The sequence below is a fragment of the Pimephales promelas genome, chromosome 21 (assembly GCF_988280905.1).
Source record: "Pimephales promelas chromosome 21, fPimPro1.hap1.1, whole genome shotgun sequence".
Taxonomy (NCBI): domain Eukaryota; kingdom Metazoa; phylum Chordata; class Actinopteri; order Cypriniformes; family Leuciscidae; genus Pimephales; species Pimephales promelas.
Genome location: NC_142789.1, coordinates 12,776,628 through 12,801,377, shown reverse-complemented (window position 1 = coordinate 12,801,377; position 24,750 = coordinate 12,776,628). Strand labels below are relative to the sequence as shown.

The following is a 24,750-nucleotide window of genomic DNA, read 5'->3' as shown; positions in this document are numbered from 1 at the left end:
AACACTTTATTTTACGAACCGCAAACAACTGTGTAAGTACACTGAAATTACGGTGTACGTTTCTGTAATTATAATGAACTTCCGTGTAGGTATAAGGGAACAATATGAAGAGTTCAGATGCAAAAGCCTCTAAGTGCCATTTGAAATTTTCTTCTAAAATGATCATTTTTATCAAGCTTATATATTTAAGTTCAGTAATTTCACTTGACAATGAAGATTACCTATGAATTGCCATTTAAGTGAAATTACTGAACTTAAATATACAAACTTGATAAAAATGATCATTCTAGAAGAAAATTTCAAATGGCACTTAGAGGCTTTTGCATCTGAACTCTTCATATGTTAAAGGGTTAGTTCACCCAAAAATGAAAATTATGTCGTTAATGACTCACCCTCATGTCATTCCAAGCCTGTAAGACCTCTGTTCATCTTCGGAACACAGTTTAAGATATTTTAGATTTAGTCCGAGAGCTTTCTGTCCCTCCATTGAAAATGTATGTACCTTATACTGTCCTTGTCCATAAAGGCAATACAGACATCATCAAAGTAGTCCATGTGACATGAGTGGGTTAGTTCGAATTTTTTGAAGCATCGAAAATACTTTTTGGTCCAAACATAGCAAAAACAACAACTTTATTCAGCATTTTATTCTCTTGCGGTTCTGTTGTCTTTGCTCGTTCACGATTTCAATGACGCTGCTGACGTGTTATCTTGTGCGCCTGATTAGGGCGATTAGGACATCCGCGACATGCACACTTACGAACCATTTTTAAAAAATATTGCAATACCAAAATACAAACAATGTACAAAAGCTTGTATACAGCGCACGTCTCCATCAGACTGTAAACGAAGCTCGGGCGCACAAGATAACACGTATTGTTCCCTTATACCTACACGGAAGTACACTATAATTACAGAAACGTACACCGTAATTTCAGTGTACTTACACAGTTGTTTGCGGGTCGTAAAATAAAGTGTTACCAAACATTCTCTTCTTTAGTCTTAGCGGTTTATGCAAACGGCCCCAGGTGTCTGAGTTTTAAGATGGGCCTGAGGCAGTCATCTTTCTTTGGAACAAGGAAACAGCGACTTTGAAAGCCCAACTTGCTTATAGATAAAGGCAAGCAACTGGCTCTACAGCTCCTTTCACCAACAGTTTTGACACTTCGAGGGGACTGGGAGACGTGTGAAAGACGCACACACATAAACAGACATTCATTGAAATCTGTAACTTGACTAATTCGGAAAATGATATATTCCTGCATACCCATGTGTTTTATTATCATTTGAGTATAATCATGACTTCTCTAGATGTGTTAGACAAACTCTAATGACCTAATGTTCCAGATGTAACAAATAATGTAAGCAGAATAGGTCACCAGTGTGGCATATTTGGTCTCTATAACCTGGTACTGTGAAGATCGGAATGACTGTATACATGATATGTCGATAACCACAACACATGAGTATTAAAAGGATCTTTCAGTTCTTCATCGGCTAACAATGTAACTTTTCATGATCCCCTCCCTGGGGATCTGTTCTTTGTTTGTTAAGTTTTGTTTTTCCTTTTTCGTATTCCACTATTGCTCATTTCCACAGACGAGTAAATTAACTTAGCCTGAATAGTTTCTTTGGTAATTTACATCAAAGACCTTTAAACCTTAAACCTTCTTTGAAAGTCCACGCTCCGGACCATCCGCAAACCACCTGACGCTCCAACGGGACACACAGGACACGGGGCCGCTCAACACGCGTAACCTTATTCAGCAACATAAAGTGAACCATTTTATGCAAGTATATATAGTTTATCGAGCTTTCAGAGCATTAAGATTGTGTTCTTCCGTATTGTCTTAAAGACAATTTCACTGTCCAGGTGAAATTTTGCCAAACTGTGAGCCAAACGGATCTCCTCTCTCTCTCTCTCTCTCTCTCTCTCTCTCTCTCTCTCTCTCTCTCTCTCTATCTCTCTCTCTATCTCTCTCTCTCTCACTCCCTGTTGCTTTTACTTTCTATCTCTTTCCATTTTTTGTTCTCTGTCCGCAGAATAAACACAAATGAGAATGGACCAGGAGGTCTCGGTATGGTTATTTGATACATTTATGTACTTATAGAGTTGTAATCGTGTCCCCCTTGAAATTATGGATGTGCAACACAGACACACAAACACTAACGTTGGCGCAATTTTTTGAAACTACATACACATACTGTGATAAAGTTTGCTACATACAAGCGAAATTACATTTATGCGAGGGACCTGTTGCGTCATGTTTACATTATTTGTAATACAGATGCTGGCAAATGTGAGAAGATGGCTAACTTACAGAACAAGAACATATATGAAGAGTTCAGATGCAAAAGCCTCTAAGTGCCATTTGAAATTTTCTTCTTTAATGATGATTTTTATCAAACTTGTATATTTAAGTTCAGTAATTTCACTTAAATAACAATTAATAGGTAATTTTCATTGCCATTTAAGTGAAATTACTGAACTTAAATATACAAGCTTGATAAAAATGATCATTCTAGAAGAAAATTTCAAATGGCACTTAGAGGCTTTTGCATCTGAACTCTTCATATGCAGTTTGTAAAACAATATCTTTATATATATATATATATATATATATATAAACGTGTGGTTACACACTATACAAACAATTATATACACAGACATCCTACGACGACGACGACAACAACCTTTGACGATGACGCATTTGTTGTTGAATTGGCTGACATCGACTGAATGACTATTTGCTCAAAAATCATAAAATACACTTACTGTTACTGGAGGTGTTGTTGGATCGCAAACAGTAGATGACGTTCCACAGTTGAGGATTAACTTTGAAGCAAGACCTGCTTTCAATTGACCCTCGTTCACAAAACAGTCAGTCAGAAAATGATTCGCTCAAACATAAATTACATTATTTACGAAGGAAGGGCGCCACTTCCAAAATACAATACATCCACTGTGTTTTCAGAGGCTCTGATATCGGAAATAAGTGAAAACTACTATGTATGTCATTATTACATCCCATAACACTTATGATTCTAGGAGACATTACCGGCTGTCGTTGCAACAACGGATGATGGTGTACAGATCACCGAGGGCGGGGTCTATCCCACAACCACACTGTCAATCAAACCCCTTGCTCAATTCTACGTCACAAAGACCTGAATCTTAGAACAGCTCGTTCTGAGACAGTGCACATGATTTATTGAGATTGTAAAAAAACACTGGGTGGATTTTTATCATTCTAGGGTGGTTTTGCTCACACACTGCCAACACACATTCATGTTCAAACATCATGTAAAAGTGAATTTTTCCATAATATGTGCCCTTTAATTATAATCCATTTTGATTAAGTAGTGAGTGATTGACAATTGAGCTAATTTTAACCTGTCTGTAAAATATAGTCTTCATAGGCAATTAATTATAATCCTTTGTGGGTATTTGTCTGGGTACATATGAATGCAGATGCAGGGAACATATTATCCCTTTTGGAGAGATTCTGAACGGACACATCATAAGCACTTTGTTCACGGGCTGGTTGCATAAACATAGACAGTGTCTGAAGTTCTAGTGTGATCCACTATCAGTTTTAAAAGTCTTACATTTCAGTATCAAATTAGGCTAATCTACATTTTCATATAACTGACTTAAAAAACTATAAACAGTCTTAAAGAATTTTATGTCTAACTCGTGAGACTAGTCTTAGCGGTTTATGCAAAAGGCCCCAGGTGTCTGAGTTTTAAGATGGGCCTGAGGCAGTCATCTTTCTTTGGAACAAGGAAACAGCGACTTTGAAAGCCCAACTTGCTTATGGATAAAGGCAAGCAACTGGCTCTACAGCTCCTTTCACCAACAGTTTTGACACTTCAAGGGGACTGGGAGACGTGCGAAAGACTTTTTAAAGGGTGGTCCGATCGCAGCGGGACTCGTGGCGACTCTCTTTTCTTTCCTGACATTCAGGCTAGGAAGGCTTGTCTGATGGACAGCACGCTGTAAACAAAACAATCTCCGCAAACATGTCTAAGGATTTCGACACAGAGGAAGGCTTGCATTTTTTGCCAAGCTATAATTATTTGAACCCAGAGACACAGACACGCCAGATACACGTTAGCAGCGTCACTGTGAACTTGTTAACACAGCTTGAGAAAACAATGTTGAATAAAGTCGTGGATTTTGTTATTTGTAGAGTATCTGGACCCTGTTAGTTGGGACTGTCCACAGTTGACACTTTCATAGCAAACTATAGTTAACACAAAGCCTTCCCCCTTTCCGACAATAACCAAACGTTGTGTACACACACACACACACACACACACACACACAGCCGGGAGTCAGGCCTCAAACAGAGCGCTATCCCAGGCAGCTCTCTCCAAAACTCACACACATAAACAGACATTACTTCATTGAAATCTCTCACTGTTGCTTTCACCTTCAGTCTCTTTCCATGTTTTGTTCCGTGTCTTGCTGGACAAGTGATCATCAGATCACAAATTAATTCCACAGGGACTAACTTAGAGTTGATATACGATAGACATAATTGATTATTAATATTTAATTGTAATCTGTTTAGATTAAGTAGTAATAGACAATTGAGCTAATTTTAACCTGTCTGTAAAATATATTCTACATAGGCAATTACAGTAATTATAATCCTTTATGGTTAACTGTCTGGGTCCATATATGAATGCAGATGCAGGGAACATATTATCCCTTTTCAGGAGATTTAATAAATGTAAAGTTTATCTAGTTCTAAAACCCATATGAATAATTATTAGTTATCAATTATTAATCATTGTATACATATTCCACAAATTGACCGGAAATATACATATTTTTGGACCAAAATGTATTTTCGATGCTTCAAAAAATTCTAACTAACCCACTGGTGTCACATGGACTACTTTGATGATGTCTTTATTTCCTTTCTGGACAAGGACAGTGTACCATACACACATTTTCAAAGGAGGGACAGAAAACTCTCGGACTAAATCTAAAATATCTTACGCTGTGTTCCAAAGATGAACGGAGATCTTACATGCTTGAAACGACATGAGGGCGAGTCATTAATGACATGATTTTCAATTTTGAGTGAACTAACCCTTTAATAGCCAAAAACATGCTTTCACATCCACGCCACTAGCTGCCAGTAAGTCCAAGACAGATGCCAGTGTAAAAACTTGTAGTTTATAGTCCTCCTAAAATGATCTGAGGATCGTTCTTGGAAATCTTGTGCCTAAATATGTGTAAAAAGTAACCTTGTTAAAAAACGGAGAAAAAAAATAGTGTTAGGAGGAAAGGTGTTTAGTCAACTCGACAATGAGCACAATTATTACTAAATATTATTGTTCTTGTCATTCTTCTCAAAGTGCTCATAAAGATTTATACACAAATTGCCTCTAATATTTTGTGTTGCCCTTCCAGTTGTATCATTTTATTCCCTACAACTGAGTGTGTTATTTTAGATATGCATTTCATTTTCAGTTTAATGGAATGAAATGTTAATCATTGATCATTCGGTCCAGGACAGGAAATGTCACATTTTGATTTTAAACTACACAAAAAAATGTTAATGCTCAGGTTCTAGAGGGCAATGTACATACTTACCTGTTCATTGGAACAGGCAAGTATGTATTTACCTCCCCTCCCACCCTCCACCCCCCGTCCTGGGCAAGTATTTAAAGATTTCGTCGAACCCGATAAAACCACAGCAAAGCATTTGCTTTTGTGTCTTGTTCTCCACTTCTACATTAGACCTTGTCTAGGATAGAACGATGTCTGTCAGCTCTAATTTCAGAACCATCAGTGTTTATGGAGGTGCCGGTGGGCAATCCTCATCCCCTGATGGGTTTCTTCACTCTTCTCCAAGGAGATTGAACCTGGGTGATGCTTTTGACTCATCCGCTGGCGAGAAGACCACCATGCAGGATTTGAATAGCCGCCTGGCCTCTTACATAGAAAAGGTCCACTCACTGGAGAATGCCAAAGCTGATCTAGAAACCAAGATCAGCGAATGGTTTGAGAGTCGCACTGGTGTCACGTTTGATCACTCCATTTTCCAGGACACCATCAATGACCTGAAGAATGAGGTGAGTTCAGAGTGGAGTGGGGATCTCAGGGTCTTCAGTGGATCACCTGACATGTTAATGTATGCAGACATGGCATTAGTGATGTAATATACAATAATAAATATTAAGGTCTCAAACTTAAAAATCTTGAAATTTAAGTTGAAAATCTGAATTTTAAATTGAAGGAGGCCTATTCAAATTACTAAACCTAAAGTTACATTAAATAAAACATGTACAGCGTTAGATTCAACTGGGCAGCGTCTTATTACTTGCATGATGTTGTCCTATTGTTAGTTTAATTTTATTTTTATTTATTTTTTATTTAACCTTTATTTAACCAGGTGAGCACATTGAGAACACATTCTCATTTACAATGGCGACCTGGCAATGAGTTTAACTGCTTCTAATGTTCTCATTTGTAAATTGCTTTGGGTTAAGCATCTGCTAAATGAATAAATTGTAAGAGCCATGTGTGGGGAGGTTCTGCTTGACTCTCTTCATCGCCGCTTTCTGGGTTTGATTCTGTCTCATACTGATACTGCAGTATCGACACCATTATTTACATTTGACAGGAACACATATGAAACTTTCGCACATAAAGGTAATGGGCGTGAAGTATCCGGACAACGTGCACTACAGTTTAGCCAATCACAACACACCGGCCCAAACTAACCAATCAAACCTATTACCTGTTTCTGAGGGAGTGGTTTCATAGAATTAGGAAGTCAACCGGTGGTTCAAATGACAGAGGAGAAAGCGGCTTACAATAAAGGTGAAATTTATGAAAAATAAGACTTTTTGAAAAAAGAAAAAACACAAATACATGTTATATTGCACCCCATAAACACAATCATCCAAAGAAAAAAAGCAGTAAACCACCCCTTTAAAGGAGCATTTCACCCATTTCAACATTAACCTTTATTGAAAGTGGATCATATATGTAGTCAAAATGTAAAAGAATTTTTGAATTTGGCGCCCTCTTGACTGAGAAAAGACCGAGAGGCGCATTTGTATGTAAGACAACAACTCCCACAATGCACCACATTGCACAGCTCCGCAAGCCACACCCACTAATCCGGAACTGCGCACACATCAGAGAAATCACTCTTCCGTCTACAACTGTATGCTATAATTGTAATAGACGTGTATACTTGGCGAAGTGGTTCTGACTGAAACAGTTTTGTTGTCAGATTTGGCTTTTGTTCCACATACTGTAGTTGTAGTGAAATTCACAGATACCGAAAACTAGTTTTGAAAATAAATTGACTCCAGGTGCCAGACTGTTTATTGTGCAATTAGACTGTTTTCCTTTTCTCTCATTTGGAATTCAGTGTTCTGGGGGCATATTTTCTGCAACCTTCTCAAAAGACTGACATCTTTGACATCTCTGACATCTTTGACTTGCGTAATCTGTATAATACTCTTCTTCTTGTTTTTTAATGGCAGATTCAATCAACTACTCAAGACAGAGCCTCAATCATCCTGAATTTGGGTAGTGCCAAACTGGCTGCTGAAGACTACCAATTAAAGTGAGAAACGAAATCAACATCTTCTGAACTGATTGTTTTCATTTATTGGCTAATTGATTTTGTGAACCATTGCCTCAGGTATGAGAATGAGCTCGCTATGAGAAGGAGCGTTGATGCTGACGTCGCCAGTCTAAGGAAAATTCTGGATAAGCTTAGGTTGAGTCAGTCAGATCTGGAGATGAAGATTGAGGCTCTGAACGATGATCGCGTCATACTGAAGAGAAACCATGAGGAGGTACAATAGATGACACACATTTCCCATCTTAACCTGTCTCATTGAAGAATCAGTTGGATTATGCCTGTTCTGCCTCTTATTTTTGTAAAAACTCTTATTTCATTCAATTAAAATGGACAGAACACAGTCGATTGGTGTTCCGTTCCATAGTGTATTATTATATTCTAAAACAGCAAATTCTAGCTTGTAAACAGCAATGACATATCCATGACAGGATTTCAATTCAGGGCTTTGCCCATGAGACTGGCCATTCAGATATTCCAACCACAAATTGATTCCTGTTTTACTCAAAGCTGTTATATAAGCCCAAGTAAGTTGGAAACATTTCCACTGAACTGTATACAGTAAATATCACCATGGTGGGGATGTGGTGTGAGGGTGTGATTATAAAGCATAGTTTGCAAGCTAACATACTAGCATACAGCTAGCTGGCTTAACATGTACAAGTTACACTACTTCACCACCATGATTTATCCTAATTACTCCTATAGCTTCCACTGCTACAAATTAATGAATATTATTATATTTAGAAGAAGATATTGCATGGGGTTTTGAACTGCTGCCAACACTGCACAGCATCGGTCCTGAATTTTCAGTGGCGTATAAAGACAAACATATAAAGATTCTGTTTCATATATGGCAGGTCTGAAAGGCCCATTTAATTGAAAAGTAAAGACATGGATCTTCCACCACTCCTCACATTCCAACCTTCCCACAAACAGAAGGGCACACACCCTGGTACACACCGAACACAGGGCAGCTAAATACAGGCCTGAAACTGATATCCAAATATAAGATTACATTATATTGAAAAGTAACACACACACACTTCAAATACCACAGTAAATATGCAGGAAGTTTTTCTTTTATCACAATACAGTAAATTGTGAAATAATGTTCTTTCTATTTAATTTTTTCCCTAAATATGGCAAAAATGAAATTTGAAAAGATATGTTTTTTGTTGTACTCAATAAACCTTTATTATTATTATTATTATTATTATTATTATTATTATTATTATTATCACAGTTTAAAATGGTTATGCTGCATGCGTAAACTATGATTAGCAACACTGTTTTTTTAAGGATTTTTTGATAAACATCAAATTTCTGTAAAGGTATTTATGTAAAATTACAAAAAAATGTCTTTGTTGTCATCAATTTTAAAATCACAGTGATCCCGAACTTTTCAACATGTTTTCTAAACTAAATGTTGATGGAAAGAAAGTCTGTATTTTCTTTTGATATCTTTTGCTTTAAAACAATTGAAAGGCACATTCTGAAAATGAGAGGTTAGGTCACTTTAGCTGGACAAGCGTGTGTTTTATAGCAGTTTCCACACCAAAACACACGGGGTCACATAGTGTTCCTTCCTTCCTTTAATTTTTCTCTTTTTCCTCTAGTTCTTCTGCTGCCAGCTCTGCTGGGGATTTTCCATCCCATTACATCATTGTAAACTAAACAGTAATATCACTAGGTCTACGAAATGTCATCATTCATGTAGTATAAACACAACTAGGCGCACACATAAACCTAAAAAAAAAAACTTTTAAAACTGGTAAAAATATTTTTTAGTAAACAGAATCAACAAGGGGAAGCTACACTTTCTCCTGAAATCGTTCAGACATGTTTGGAATTAAAAGAACAGGCTTATCCCACCACTCCCACTTCTTTTTTATTCCCATTAAATAGAAAATGAATACCATGTCCGGATCATAACACAATCCATCTCTGTCTCTGTGCCAAATCCCATACTTTTTGATATGTGCTTTCACAGAAGATGTCCCTGCTGGCTGGGGTTCAGCTGAACGTTTGTGAGGATGCAGCGCCCCCTACGGACCTGAACCAGGCCATCGACGAGATCGGACCAGAAGATGAGCCTATCACTGAGAAAACCCATCAGGAGCTTGAGTCCTGGTTTGAAAACAAGGTGAAGTTAAAACATTATTACCATTAATTATTGTTTTGGGGGAATTGTACCGTGCTTGACTACTATAAACCTGAATACTTGCCCTTATACTGCAATTCCAAGGAAATAATTTTATTTTTTTATGCATTCAAATTACAAGGGTACATATTTAGCAGGTCATAATGACTTTAAATGACTTCTTATTAGAAAAAAAAGCATCATTTTAATATTTTAAATACTTAAGAACAATTTAATTTGGACATTTTGGCACAAAACCCATGTCTGAAAATAACTGATTTAAATATTAATCACAAAGCTCGTTTTTGATTAAAGGGATAGTTAACCCAAAAATGAAGATGCTGTCATAATTTATTTACTCACCCTCAAGTGTGTCCAAACCTGTGTGAATTTCTTTCTTCTGCTGCACACAAAAGAAGATATTTTGAATAATGTATGCAACGTATACAAAGATGATGGGCCCTATATTGACTATGGCCCTATTCCATACTATGGAAGTGATTGGGGTTCATCAACTGTTTGGTTACCCATATTCTTCAAAATATCTTATTTTTGGGTTCAGCAGAAGAAATAAATTCATACAGGTTTGTAACACCTTGAAGGTGAATAAATGATGACATCATTTTCATTTTTGGGGGGAACTATATCATTAAAAAAATGCAATATTATTTTATAGTGGGATGTTAGGATGCGTGTGATGTCATGATTTTGTTGGTGTCGGTGTTAACTGCAGATCACCACAGTGCAACAGGAGGTGGCCACACATAATGAAGAGCTTCAGAAAAGCAGAATAGAGCTGAGGGAGTTGGCGAGGTCCTTCCGAAGACTACAGACTGAACTGCAGACCAATCAGAGCACAGTAAATCTGCACCTTTACAAACATCGATTTTTATATTAAAAAAATAGAGTTGTGGTTTAAATCGAATAAGCAATGCAGAAAAAACTCTGTGGCAACATGTCTAGGAAGAACAAGTGTGCCAGGCTGTTTTTTTTTTTTTCCTGTCCATGAGCTCCAGCCTCTCCCCCTCTAGTTCACCAACCAGCACTCTGCCAGCTTTAAGACTTTAAGAGCAGTAAGGGGAAATGTCGTGTAATTTCCTATGCTTACACATTTAGAAGAACAAGAGATCGACTGTTTAAATAGAAGATAGGGTCTCAAAAGTGTGGGTTATCCTAATGCACCCAATAACATCAAACAAACACTGTGTGTGCACAGCGAAATAAACATAATTCAATAATTTATAAATATATTATGCATAACAGTATATAAAATATAAAGTATATATAATATAATATAATAATAAAATATATTATTTAATGGTATTATATATTTAATTATTTATATACTTATTTATGACTATCCACAGAGGTCAGCTCTTGTCGAGGAACTGGAGGGCACACAGGCCCGTTACGGAAACGGGTTGGCTATGCTTCAGGCCACTGTCACAGGCCTAGAGGACCATCTTAGTCAATTTCGTGCTGAAATTGGCCAAAACAAACAAGACTACAAAACGCTGCTGGAGGTAAAGAGCAAACTGGTGCATGAGATCACTGGATGGACTGGAGAGTTCAAGAGACTGCTGGATGGAGATGAAAGGTGCTGCTCATTTCTTAATTTTGATATCTTGTGATTTAGAGCATAGACTGATTTAGAAGTTAAAGCTTTACTGACACCAGCTCTCTCTCTCTCTCTTGTTTTTACAGAGAGTCCCACTGTAAGTGATTTTACAATAAATGTATATATTTTTTGTATTGCATCACTATGAAGCTTTGTAGTGCACTGCTAATTGACTATCTCTCATTGTCTGTTTTTAGAAGTTGCCCCAAAAATGATCACAGTGGAAACTGTTGTGAATAGGAGGGCTGTGGAGAGCAGCGAGACCGTGGATGTTAATGAGAAAAAATGACCAATCTGCTAAAAAAACACATTGACTTCAAATGACGACGTCACATGTCTTACTGTGCACAATTACACTATTAATGAAGAATTTGGAACTTTACCTTAGATTGTGAACATGATTATATGAAAGTAATTTAGTTTTTTTTTCCTGTGCAAACTCTTTCAGCTCTTTGTTTCCAAGTGTTAAATGACAAGCATGTATGCCTGATGTACTGCAAGCATCCACAAATCTCAAAATGTATAGGGATCAAGAAACAATCATTTAACAATAAACACTAAAAAGATGAGACAAATCACAATCACAGTGTTTCTGCTCCATCAATGATTTTATTCTTAACAATAGTGCAGCACAAGGCCTGAAGACTGGTGTGACAGGGTGTAGATGGCTGGGCACTCTGTGATGGTGTTTGTTGTTTATTTTGTACTAGATGACACCACTTTCCCATCAACAATGTCTTCAACAATGGTCTTCACCATGACAGTTTTGGTAGAGCTGCTGCTGCTGCTTCCTCCTCCTCCTCCTCCTCCTACACTGAAACTGATAATGGCGACAAAGAGAGAATATGTTGATCCACGTTCCTCAGATATAATAAAAACCCAGTGACAAACCCACTCATTTTAGAGCATCACTATCAACCTACCTGCTTGCTTCTCCATCCATCAGTCTCCTATACTCAGCGATTTCCATCTCCAGTCGGGCCTTGATGTCCAACAGCATTATATAATCCTGAGACTGTCTGTCTGTGTCAGCTCTGACACGAACAATCTGCTCCTCCAAACTTGTCACGTGAGCCTGCAGTTGAAGCAGTTGGTTGGAGAACCGAGATTGTGTGTCCCTAAGAGTTGCCTCAAGAGACCCTTTCTGTAAAATAAGAGTGGAGGTGATGATATTTATTAGTGCAGAGTGGAATATGTATGTTTTGTACAAAAATGGTAGACGTTCAATCAGGCTGCTGAAAAACTGTATAGAATTGCCATTAATTTCAGGTCCCCCTGAATGGTCAGGATTATCTGATTTGCAGGTTTCAGAGGGGTTTTGGGCACTTGTCGACCTGGCTGCTGGCCTACTAAATAAACAAACAGAACACAATCTTGGCCTTGCTGGGTGACCAGTTCGCCCAATGTAGCTTAAAACAGCCAAGACCTGCTTAGAATGGTTTAAAATGTTTTATTTCAGCAGCCATTACCACATTGCTAGATGTATCCCAACACACACACTTACTTTACTGAGTTCAGATTGTAACTCGATCTCCAGGCCCTGGAGTGTGCGTCGAAGCTCTGTGATTTCAGTCTTGGATACTTGTAGGGTCTCTGTATTGGCCTCAACCTCCTTAATCACCGTCTCTGACTGCAGATAAATAACATTCAGAGTTTAGTCGAGCGTCTCTAAAGAATTAAACTTGGTTCTAGACTAGTCTTGGCCCTCTTCTACCTTGGATTTGAACCAGGACTCGAGTTCACGTCGGTTTTTGGCAGCGACACCTTCGTACTGCTCACGGATCTCAGCCATCACACGGCTCAGATCTTCCTGAGGAGCCGCATCCACCTCCACGTTCACCGAACCAGTCATTTGAGAGCGCATGGCAGCCAGTTCCTACAAAGAGAAGAATTCAAGATGCTTTATGTGAACCCTGAGGCGCATACCTCAAATTTAAAGTGCTTTTTAGACCCACATTTGACTGCCTTGTTAGTTCATCTCATGGCAAGGTCAAAGGAACAAAAGATCAAAAAATTTGGACATGTTTTTAAGTGGTTTACCTCTTCGTGGTTCTTCTTGAGGAAGATAATCTCCTCCTTTAAGCCCTCAATCTGCATCTCCAGGTCAGATCTTGACAATGTCAGTTCATCCAGGAGTCTCTTCAGCCCAGCAATATCTGCCTCCACAGACTGACGCATATTCAACTCATTCTCATACCTGAATGGGTCAAACCAGAGAAGCTTATCAGCAACTTTTCACCAAAGTAAGAGCAAAAAAAGTTTCATAAACTGTAGGCTTGGATTTACTTGTTCTTGAAGTCGTCAGCGGCTAATTTTGCATTGTCAATGCCCAAGTAGACTCCTCCATTGACACGGGTGGCATCTTGAATCTGTCAGAGACAAGAGAGGATTCAAACAATGAGCTTTTTGCAAATGCACAGCACATTTAGCTTCCAAAACGCAAATACTGTCAGATACACCCATGTAATTGTGCACTTTTAAGCAAAATTTTGGGAAGCAACCGTGACACACATATCTGTACAATGCACTCGAGTGGCTTTGTTTCATTTTGACATGCAGAAAACTCAATGAGCACATGACCACACCCATCATCCTGCAGCTATGAAATAATGCATTTCTTGTGCAAGATATGTTGCAAAGTTTACAGTAGCAGTACCTTATCCTGCAGGTCGTTGATTGTGGCGTAGTAGGCAGAGTAATCTCTTGCAGAAGGTGAGGTTTTTTTCTCCAGAAACTCTCTGATCTTCAGTTCGAGATCTGCATTGGCCTTCTCCAAAGAGCGCACCTTCTCCAGGTAAGATCCCAGACGGTCGTTCAGGTTCTGCATGGTTGCTTTCTCATTGACGGTCACGTTGAGGTCCATATCGCCACCGCCACCACCAAAGCCACAGAAGCCTGCTCCACCACCAAAGCCATAACCTGCTCCACCACCACCTCCACCACCAGCTGAAAAGGTGCTTGACGCAGAAGAGATACGGACACCTTGGCCTCCTGAACCCCCATACATGCTTCCAGCACGCATGGCGCCTGAGCGGCCACCTCCTCCGAAGCCGATCGATGAAGACTGAGACATGCGTCCTAGAGAAGCACCCCGCATGGAGCCTCCACCGAAGCCCCCTCCAGAAGACACAAAACTACGGCTGCTGAAGGACGTCATTGTTGAGGAGCAGAGGAGAGAGCCTTTTTCGTGGAAGGAGAAGGAATGCGGTTCACTGACGAGGCTGATTGATTTTTATATGTTTGTGGGATGAGGTAAGGGGTGGGTGGAGGTAGAGATGGAGGAGGGGGTGAGGGGACAACATGAACTCAAAACTTCACTCCCCGCCCAGCACATGCCTGGAGGGAGAGGATCTGGCAGGTGAAATGACATGAATTGTTGACTGATCTCTGAGAGCCCAGGGTTATGTGCAAAAGACAATACATATGCACATATCTTATCTCAAAATATGCATGCCGAAATAACTTGACAATGTTTTCACAGGACGTGATTGTTTTGATGTGAGGATTTTCCCATGCACGCCTGCATAGTATCTCATGTTACTGCCATACGGTCTGTGTTACAGGCTTCATAACATGTGTGCTGACAGGATGACCTGCGCCTGCCAGCGGCGTTTCCAGGACAACAGAGTGCTGGATGTGATAAACACTTATAAACAGCAAGCTAAAAGCACACAGTGAAATGGTCTCTTGCACGTGGAATGCTGCCAGCTTCCCCAGTACAGACCTCCCTTTGTCTTTTCAAACATGAACAGAACAAAAAAAAAAAAACATTCGAGAGAGAGAGAGAAAACATTTTCCAAAGTGAACTTTTAAATGACTCAAGAGGCATCTGGAGACGTGCTAGCATGGTACCGCTCGTATTGCGTAACAGTATTTTTCTGAGAGCTTTAAAAATGAGTCAGATATACACCAATCCAGAAGGCTTCACTTCTATCTGAGGAAAATTATTGCATGCATAAGAAACTTTCAATTGAGGCCTGAAGCTTTGCTTTGGAAAGCATGAAATTAAACTACTTCAGTTTTATCTTCAGCTAAAAATGCTGCTGCATGAAGTAGTAGTACATTAGTTGAGTAATTGCTAGTTTGAATGCATTTACAGAGGTTGCATTGTACTTTTGTAAAGCTGTCATTACACAATCAAGCGAAAACAATGCGGCAAGCATAACTGAACACGGATCTAGTGTACATGTCAAGTAATTCATCAATTTTCATTGAATGTGCCTGCGGTTATAAGGTGATGAATGATAGGTTCAGGTTAATTTCATTAGATACTGAAGATAAATCTGACCCATCTGTTGATTTCAAACAAGCTCTTACCTGCTTTCCTGTAAGCTCTGCTTTATTCAGATGATAAATGCAAAAGAATTCGGATTAAATGATCACCTTGTTACTGAAAGAATGCTAGCTTTTTGATTTAAAAGACATTTTTATGTGCACGCTTTTGTGAGCATGTCATGCGGGAGTTAATCTATGTCAGCCTTATACTTTCACTGTGAGAATATACTGCTTACAAAAGCAGCAAAAAAAGACGTTTATTCATGTGTGCTAGCTACTTCTTTAAAACAACAACAAAAAAAGAAAGGATACTTTCAGTTTACTTTTTACGTATACGTCTTTCACACTTAAATATATTTGACTTATACTGACAGAAAAGTCTATTTATATTTGGCCTATACTTGTAGCCTAATCAATCTTTTAATCGAGATTTATTAGTGCTACTTTAAAAGTATAACTAAGTATTGTAAGTATACTTGGCTTGTAGTTAGGTTTACACTTTTTTCACATAGTTTTACATAATGTCTTGTAAACTACTTGGTTACTCATGGTTACCTGAGTTAGGGAACAAATTGCGTAGCTTTATTTATTTCATATATTTAAACTCATATATTTATGTGAATGTGACTGTTCACCATAATATTAATGACACGACCGGACACATTCAGGCCCAAATCGTACCGAAAGCACCTTCGGCTGTGGGGAAGGATCCTCCATATTATAGAATTTCATAAACGTGGAAGGCGAGGACCAACCGGCCGCATCACAAACATCCTGAATGGGATAGCCAAATGACCAAGCCCATAATGAGGCCATGCCTCTGGTCGAATGGGCCCTGATCCTGACCCTGAGGTAGAAACCATCACGATAGTATCCACTATCCATTTAGACAGTCTTTGCTTATTGACTGAATCCCCTTTGGATCTACCACCAAACCAGAAAAAAAAGCTGTTCTGATTGTCCAAACGACGCAGAACGCTCCAGATAAATTCTCAGCGCCCTAACAGGGCAGAGAAGATTAACCTCCCCATCCTCTTAGAAGGGGGAAGAGCCAATAACGTCACCACCTGTGCTCTGAAAGGTGTTGAGAGCACTTTGGGCACATACCGAGCTGAGCTTGAGGATGATCTTAGAGTTATCTTGAGCAAACTCCAGACATGCCAGGCTCACAGAGAGAGCCTGCAGATCCCTCACTCGCTTAGATGCCAATGCCAACAGGAGGGCGGTCTTCAAAAAGAGAGGTTTAAGATCAACTGACTGGAGCGGTTCAAAAGGTGGACCCCTCAAAGTCCCCCCAGGACTGTGGAGAGGACCCATGGTGGCACAGAGGGTGGTCTGGAGGGGTTGATCTTCCTAGCACCCTTCAGAAATCTCACGACCAGGTTGTTTCTTCAAAGTGATTGGCCAGCCACCAGAACATGGTGTGCTACAACGGCTGGCTTATATACTTTGAGCGTGGATGGGAGCTCCAGTAGGAATGAGAGAACCACATTTGATATTTCACATGACTCTGGGTCTACAGTATATGGTTTTTCGAGCACCAGCTGGAAAAAAAAACAGCTGAGTCGACGGGGTCCAACTTCAGATATAAGTAGTGTTCAACACCTTTACAGGAAGGTCCCCGGATACCTGTTTAGGGGTCACACATGGAGGGCCCATAGATCGGGCCAAAAACGCCACATCGTTCCCTTCGCTTGAGTGAGGAGGTCTTTCCTCATTGGACAGGCCATGGAGTTGTGTCCAATAACTGAACCAGCTCCAGAAACCATGGTCTGGATTTACAGAGAGGAGCCACCAGAAGGACTTGGCACTCGCTCTCTCGGACCCGTTTGATGACTTGTGGAATCACTGAGACGGGGGGAAAGTATACAGGGGACGGTTGGGCCTTTGACGAACATATTGCAGTGGGCTTTCATATCAGACTGACCGTCTGTGAGTTCATGGACCACTCGCCGAGGGGAGTGTTGCCCCAAGAGCGCATATCCGCACCCAAATTCTGGACTTGTGAATTCAATTTGTTCTGTGCCCATAAGAGAGATTTCTCGCCAAAGCATGCAGGTCACCTGACGTGATGTCCCCTTGCAATTTATGTAGGCCACTACTAGTGTCCATGCAGACTAAGACGTGGTGACCCCTGAGGTTCGACAGAAATGTCTTCAGGGCCAAACCAACTGCTTTCATTTCCAGACAGTTGATGTGTAAGCTCTGCTACGTGCTTGACCAGAGGCCGGATGCAGGTGCGCCCTCGTTTAGCACTCCCCAACCCAGGCTCGATGCATCTATACTGCTTTCCTCCTGAAAATTGTCCCCATTGTCACACCTTCTTGGTACCAGTCCTGAACCCGCCAGGGAATCAGGGTCCTTAAACAAACGCAATTCACCATGATCTGCAGTGGGCGCGTGTGCAGTAATCCCATGTGGAGGACTGGCGATGCTGCTGCCATTAGACCTAGCAGTTTCTGAAACTTCTTCAAGGGATTGCACGCTCTGAACAAGGCTGCAAGAGCTTGCACTGAGACCATTTGCTCTGGTGTGAGTTGCGCTTTCATCGTCACCGAGTCTAGGACTATGCCCAGAAAGATCGCACTTTGGCATGGGGACAGCTTGCTCTTTGAAATCTTAATTTGTGAAACCCCTGGCTGAGAATCAAATACCTGTGAGCTAGTAGCTCGACTCTTGACTGTGCCAGCACCAGCCAGTCGTCAAAATAATTCAACACGCGCTCTCCCCTCTGTTTCAGAGGAGAAAGTGCTGCATCCACACACTTTGTGAATCTGCAGGGTGCCAAAGACAAACCAAACGGCAGAACTGTGTATTGATAAGCCTGTCCCTCGAAGGTGAATCTCATGAATGGCCTGTGACGAGTTTTTTTGGAATGTGAAAGTAAGTATCTTTCAGATCCATTGTGACAAACCGATCCCCCAGGCGAATTTGCATGAGGATAGTAAACATTTTAAAGGGTCATCTCATGAGAGCCTTGTCCTAATGCCTCAAATCTAATATGGGTCTGAGGCGGCCGTCTCTTTTCAGAATTATAAAATAAAGGCTGTGAAAACCTGTTTTAGCGCAAGGGGGACAAATCCTATCGCACCTTTTGCTAATAAATTATGCATTTGCGAAGCACATGACCCATGTCGCTTCTGTTGGGGAAAATTTTAACCTTACATGTATTACATATGATTATTGGATCTTATGTTTTCTTATTTCTATATTATCTGTTCACCTCCAATATGTAACCACGGAGGAATGTCTTATGGTCTGAAGGAAGTGATTTGTTTTCCCTTATCAAGAGTGGAGCTAGGCACCAGAGGACCGGCCGGGTCAGAGGTCATCTTAGACTGGGGGGGATAGAGGGGGTTAGTAAATGTAACCTGACATCATGAATCTTATGGCTTTGTGGAAATTTACAGAGAAGGCTTGGCTTGCAATAAATAACCTTGGGGGAGAGCTATTTAGACTTCACCCCAGCCTGTGTTCTGCACGTCTTCACTTCACAGTAATCTGTGTTGGTGACTGAGCCTTATTGTTCTTGCAAGAATAATAAACCTTTTTCCTTTTATTAATTTGACTCAGAGTGTCTCTTACGAAGTGATGTCTGTTCATTGAATTTTATTGAACACTTCTCACTGAGGTCTCGATAACCACTTGAAACTTTTGGGGTTTGCGAGTGAATTGGAGCGAGTAGCCTCACTTTATAGTGTTTATGACCAAACTCAACACATCAGGGATGGCTTGCCAGGCTAGAAACCGTGTGACTGACACACTGATTGGGACGAGCCGCCTAACATAGGGGGACCTGATACCCTTATAATGTGATTTTTGCATACGTTGAGTGTTTGATTAACTGTAAAGGCATTTGTGTGTGGGGGAGTCAGTGTTACAACAGGGGAGGGGCCGCCTAGTGAAGGGGGACCGTGCTTGTGAAACATGCTCTTTTTTTGAAACTTACTCTTTTGTACTTTATTTGGTTCGCCGTGAAAATGGCGTTTGTTTGTAAAGCTCCCTTGTTGCGGGCCTGTTTACGAAAACATTGTATTATTGTTTGTTTTTACTTAAACAAATCAGACGATGCGCCAGTTGCTTCTCAACTCCATGCTTTTCGTTTATTTCCTGTTACGTCATTCCGTAGTACGTACATGTACGTATTACATGTTACACAGAATACATTACAAACATAAACATTTGCAATACAATGCAAAAACACTGAAATATTTGTTGATATTCGGTATATCACAATGTCCCTTTGAAGTAAATTGAAAGTTTGAACTTTTTTTTATAAATGAATGCAAAAACATTTAAATATAATAATACTTCATCCATCTTGTTTACTCACTTCGGTCTCCACACATTAAGAGTTCAGACTTTCTTTTCAAAATAGTAGTCACAAAACGGTCCACGCATGAATACAACATTTCCCCCTTTTTAAGAACAGAATATTACATCAGAGATGCATCATCAAGAACACAGACACATCCACACATCAGATCCAGAGCAGAACATCAGATCTAAGTGAGGTCCTTCAACCAACTAGGCTTCCAGACATTAGGTCTAGTGTAATGAGTGTGTCCAGTGTGTCCTGTGTACTCAGGAGTAGTTGGTGTGCATGGAAAAGCAGTGAAATGCACCATTTGGTGAACAGTCATGTCAGTTTAGCGCACAGGAAGACAGCCTTGTCTCTCTCTACAGCACCATTACCGACGGGTATTAAAGAGAGGAACGAGGGTGGTCAATATTCCATGAACACCTTTATCAGTAACAATAGTCAATGGATGGTGGTTGAAGACTGATGACAGAAACTATAAACCACAGAATTTGTGGCAATGATGTCACGTTCTTAGATGGTAATGTCATCCAGCTAATTTTCAACCCCTGATAAACCTGTCATCATCTTCTGAAATGCCGTGGCTGCTGAAACCAATCCCAAAGCAGCAGCACTTAGTAAGCATTAGTCAGGTTGATGGTTGAGAAAACAGTAGAACGTTTTAGAGGACAGAGTAGTTCGTCCATGTGTGGCAATTGAAAGAGTCCACGATCATTGCTTTGTTTGGCTCTCTGAGGTCTAAGCACATCCTAATTTTACCAAACTTTTTCTTCGTAACAACAATTGGTGACACCCATGTTGAGGCGACGATGTGTTCTATCACCCCAACTCTGAGAAAGGCAAAGTTTTGGCAAAGATTTTAGGCAATTAAAGGCAATTAGTAGAAAAAAGGGTGTCCCACTGTACTAAGGCAGTGAAGGCCAGGCATCCCCTGTAGTATCAATAACTGTAAAGATCCACTACCATGCGTTGAAAAAACTCGGGCATGCCATGTTAGCGACAGCCATCTTTGTGAGCATCGACAGTGCAAAAAATGTAACAAGGCAAGGCAAATTTATTTATTTATGTAACCCCTCCACCCGGGTCCAACTCGACCCGCTCCGAGCGGGCCTCAAACCCCGGTCTCCGGCATGAGAGTCGGGCGCTCTAACAAGGAGACTAAAGACTGCAGCCTCTATCATCTATTGCTAGAGCGCCTATTGACATGAGGGGAGTGAGGTTTACTCGCACAGCAACTACTAGTTGGCCTCCGTTACATAATTATAGCACATTTCATACATAATGGTAATTCAAAGTGCTTTTCATAGAAGACATTAAAATAATCAAAACAATTAAGAATAATTAAAACATCTTAATCCTCAACACCCATTTGTGGTGTCTGTCAGGAGTTATACAACAATGAAGCATAAGACAAGTGTTAGCAAGCTTCATCCATCTTGTTTACTTATTCGCTTCTGTTCTCACATACAGTTTAGACTGCCTTTTCAAAATAGTATTCACAATACACAATATATAACTGACGCATGAACACATCTGTCTGACTTAGGCCCTGTTAACACCTGGTATTAAGATCCGTTTTGGTCGATCGGATCACAAGTAGATGAGGGAGACACATACCCATTTACAGCTGGTGTTTTAATCCATCTCTTTTGTCCACTTTCAACCTCTTGTGTCCTGATTTCTTCAAGGGGAGGATCTATAAATGTATGTTTGTTTTTATAACTTTCAATCTTGGACAAAATAAGCTGGCATAAATTACAGATGATATGACGTGAATGCTCCCGGAGATGACGGAAAAACATACTGAGAGCTGCAGCATTTGTTTCTGTGTTTAGATTTTTCGTCTTCAAACCAAACTTGGGTCTTGCTCCAATTAAGTTTAAATCCCATCTGGCTAGCTCACTTGACTTCCCATAATGTTTACATGTTAGGTCAGTGGGCGGAGAGTCGGTGGTCTTTTGTGGTTGTTCGAACACATCCACACTCGTCTACACTGCGAAAGCAATCTGGTCGAATGCGTTTCTGGATGCGTTTCTGGCTTCTGGAAGTGGTTGAAAGTGGACGAGAAAATTTTTAGACTCCGTTTACACCTGTATTTAGAGTCGTCCACATGTGTTCCAATCAACCAAATCGCATCTTAATACCAGGTGCTCTAAGTGCTCTTTCTATCTGCTCTTTACTGAATGTGTTTCAGAAGCTCAGTGTGTTTATTTTAGCAGGGTGTGGCACAATCTTCTTTTTAAAGAAAAAAAAATATTTCTCTTATTAATATTAATATTTTTTCTTACATTATCATGAAAAATTGTCTTTATTGGACTAATTTAACACTATTTTTATATTTAAACTAAAACAATACTTCAGAGTCAGTCAAAACCAATGTTACATCAGGATTTTTTATATCTAAATTGAGAAAAGCAATTACATCCTCTTTGGTTCTGTACAGCGTAGGATGCTAAAACTTACATAAACATAGTGTCATAGTTTTAAAGTAGACAATGAAAACTCTGTCATTACACAAAAGAGGGATTCATCCGAAACTCAAACTTTAGAGAATCAAACTGGTTTTTCTTGCCTTGTAGTAGCAAAACAGAAAAAGAAGAATGAGTGCAGAGAGGCCATAAAACAACAATATATTTTTATATGCTCTGCTCACCCCTCTGACCTCTGAGTCTTTTACAGTCTTGATGAAAAATTGCTAAACTTCCATACATCTTGTGTGTAAATAGCAAACAGTTGTGGTTACCATGCTAGATAAATCTAATACTGTAAAAATGTGTTTGGTTTTCCTGTTTTACGTATGTAATTTAAATGTTTATACACTTACTTGTGAACCATATCATTAAAAATTGTTACCATTATAGAAAAAGCAGTTGTATTAGTGTAAACGATGGTTAGACGTGTTAAAATGAATGAGAACAGAAAAAAAATTGATTTTCTGAACTGTCTGTTAAAAAACTAATAAAAAAATATGCTTAAATTTAAAAAAAAATAACTTCTGAATAACTTCAGTTCTGATAACTTGAGATTAGTAATATGATTTATTTCAAAATTTGCAAAATAAGAAGGCATACTTTACTTTGCAATACTCTGCTTTGAGCATTATAGTTATTTAGGTCAGAAAACAGGTTTAAAGGGGGGGGGGGGTGAATGTGATTTCACTTTTTTATTTTAAATAGTGTATAATGTTGCTGTTGGTGCATGAACAGTATCTGCAAAGTTGCAGCGCTGAAAGTTTAGTGTAGATATCGTCTTTTAAAAATCAGGAAGAATAATGCCTACAAAAACGACTCGATTGGGACTAGTTCCCTAGTTCCAACTTTAAAACAAGAGGCAGCAGTTGTTGGGCCACAACCTGTAATTAGGCTAAGACGTCATCATTTTAAATGTATTTGCATGTATAATTCCAGACGTAGCCTTGGGTTTTATTTTTTTCAAATGCCAGCGCTGGCTTTATAGCCACTAGGCTACTAGTTATGCTATTGTGTCAACAAACACGTACAAACATTATGGACCTGAATTTTGTTTAAGTACTAATGTTGTAAATGTATTTTTCATGTATATATGTTGTATGACGTTATTTTCGATTTGATCAAGAACGGAAACTTGCCAACGCTGTTTGAGTAGCCAGTCAGTTGCTATTGTTGCCAGTCAGATGCTATTGTGTAAAACAAACGTGTATAAAGTTAAAAAACTTAGCAAATTATCATTCAGAAATGTTTGAGCCATGTGTGGTGAGTTTCTGCTTGACTCTCTTCATCGCCGCTTTCTCGGTCTGATTCTGCCTCAAACTGATACTGCAGTTCGACACCATTATTTACATCTGGACATGCTCATGACATGCAAGTTACGCCCGTAAAGGTAATGGGGTTAGAATCCGGACAACGCACACTACTTAGTTTAGCCAATCACAACACACCGGCCCAAACTAACCAATCTGAGCCCACTGCCTGTTTCTGAGGGAGTGGTTTCATAGACTCAGGAAGTCAACCGGTGGTTCAAATGACAGATGAGAGCGCGGCTGACAATAAAGGTGAAGTTTATGAAAAATAAGACTTTTTAAAAAAGAAAAACCACGAATACATGTTATATTTCACCCCATAAACACAATCATGCAAAGAAAAAAAGCAGTCAACCCCCCCTCTTTGAACAGTTCAAATATCTCTTCTAAGAGTGCAGTAAGGAATATGACCCTATCTGCCCTGCCCTGAATGAACCACTGTTGCCTAGAATTACACATATCTAGGATTCTGTTGTTTGAATGACAGCTATTCCTTTTGTTGAGGTATCCACCCTACTATCGCCTGCAGGATGCAAATGTTCATGACTCACCGCAGACTGAGCTTCCTGTTTTGTTCACCCAGCAAAGTTCGTGCCAATACTCGTTGTTCTCTGCAGCACTGGCAAAACTCCACACTCAAAGGGCTTGAGGGTTGAATCACACACATGGTTATTAATATGGCATGAAAAGTATATCATCTTATTATGGTCGGTCACAGTCTATTTTGGTGCCACATTACTAGGGGTATTGCATTATTACAGTCAATCTGTGAATATAAGACATCACTAATGCAAACACAGATGATGATTGAAGAACATGGGGATTGTATCATCATAATGTGGACCTACGATGGGAAAAAAATGGGATGGGAAAACAAAATATATGATTGATAGCAGAGAAAAGCGCTATATAAATGCCCACATAGCAACATTGTGACGTCCCAGATCCGGTCCACATCTGGCACACCTGGAAAGATGTTCTGACCCATATGTAGAG

The 24,750-nt window shown here is 39.7% G+C and overlaps 2 protein-coding genes across 2 annotated transcripts; one reads left to right on the top strand and one right to left on the bottom strand.

Annotated features, from left to right (window-relative positions):
* Positions 1 to 5,728: 5,728 nt before the first annotated feature.
* Positions 5,729 to 11,669, top strand: krt98 (keratin 98). The gene is made up of 8 exons (XM_089125366.1): positions 5,729 to 6,093; positions 7,519 to 7,601; positions 7,680 to 7,836; positions 9,613 to 9,765; positions 10,496 to 10,621; positions 11,130 to 11,359; positions 11,467 to 11,477; positions 11,581 to 11,669. Exons 1-8 carry the CDS (start codon positions 5,779 to 5,781, stop codon positions 11,667 to 11,669), a joined length of 1,164 nt encoding a protein of 387 aa, XP_088981492.1. The 5' UTR covers positions 5,729 to 5,778.
* A 300-nt stretch (positions 11,670 to 11,969) lies between these two features.
* krt15 (keratin 15) lies at positions 11,970 to 14,596 on the bottom strand. The gene is made up of 7 exons (XM_039657518.2): positions 14,037 to 14,596; positions 13,667 to 13,749; positions 13,421 to 13,577; positions 13,095 to 13,256; positions 12,885 to 13,010; positions 12,304 to 12,524; positions 11,970 to 12,200 (listed from the first exon to the last, which is right to left on the bottom strand). The coding sequence occupies exons 1-7, from the start codon at positions 14,535 to 14,537 to the stop codon at positions 12,077 to 12,079; spliced, it is 1,374 nt and encodes a 457-aa protein (XP_039513452.2). The 5' UTR covers positions 14,538 to 14,596; the 3' UTR covers positions 11,970 to 12,076.
* Positions 14,597 to 24,750: the final 10,154 nt, after the last annotated feature.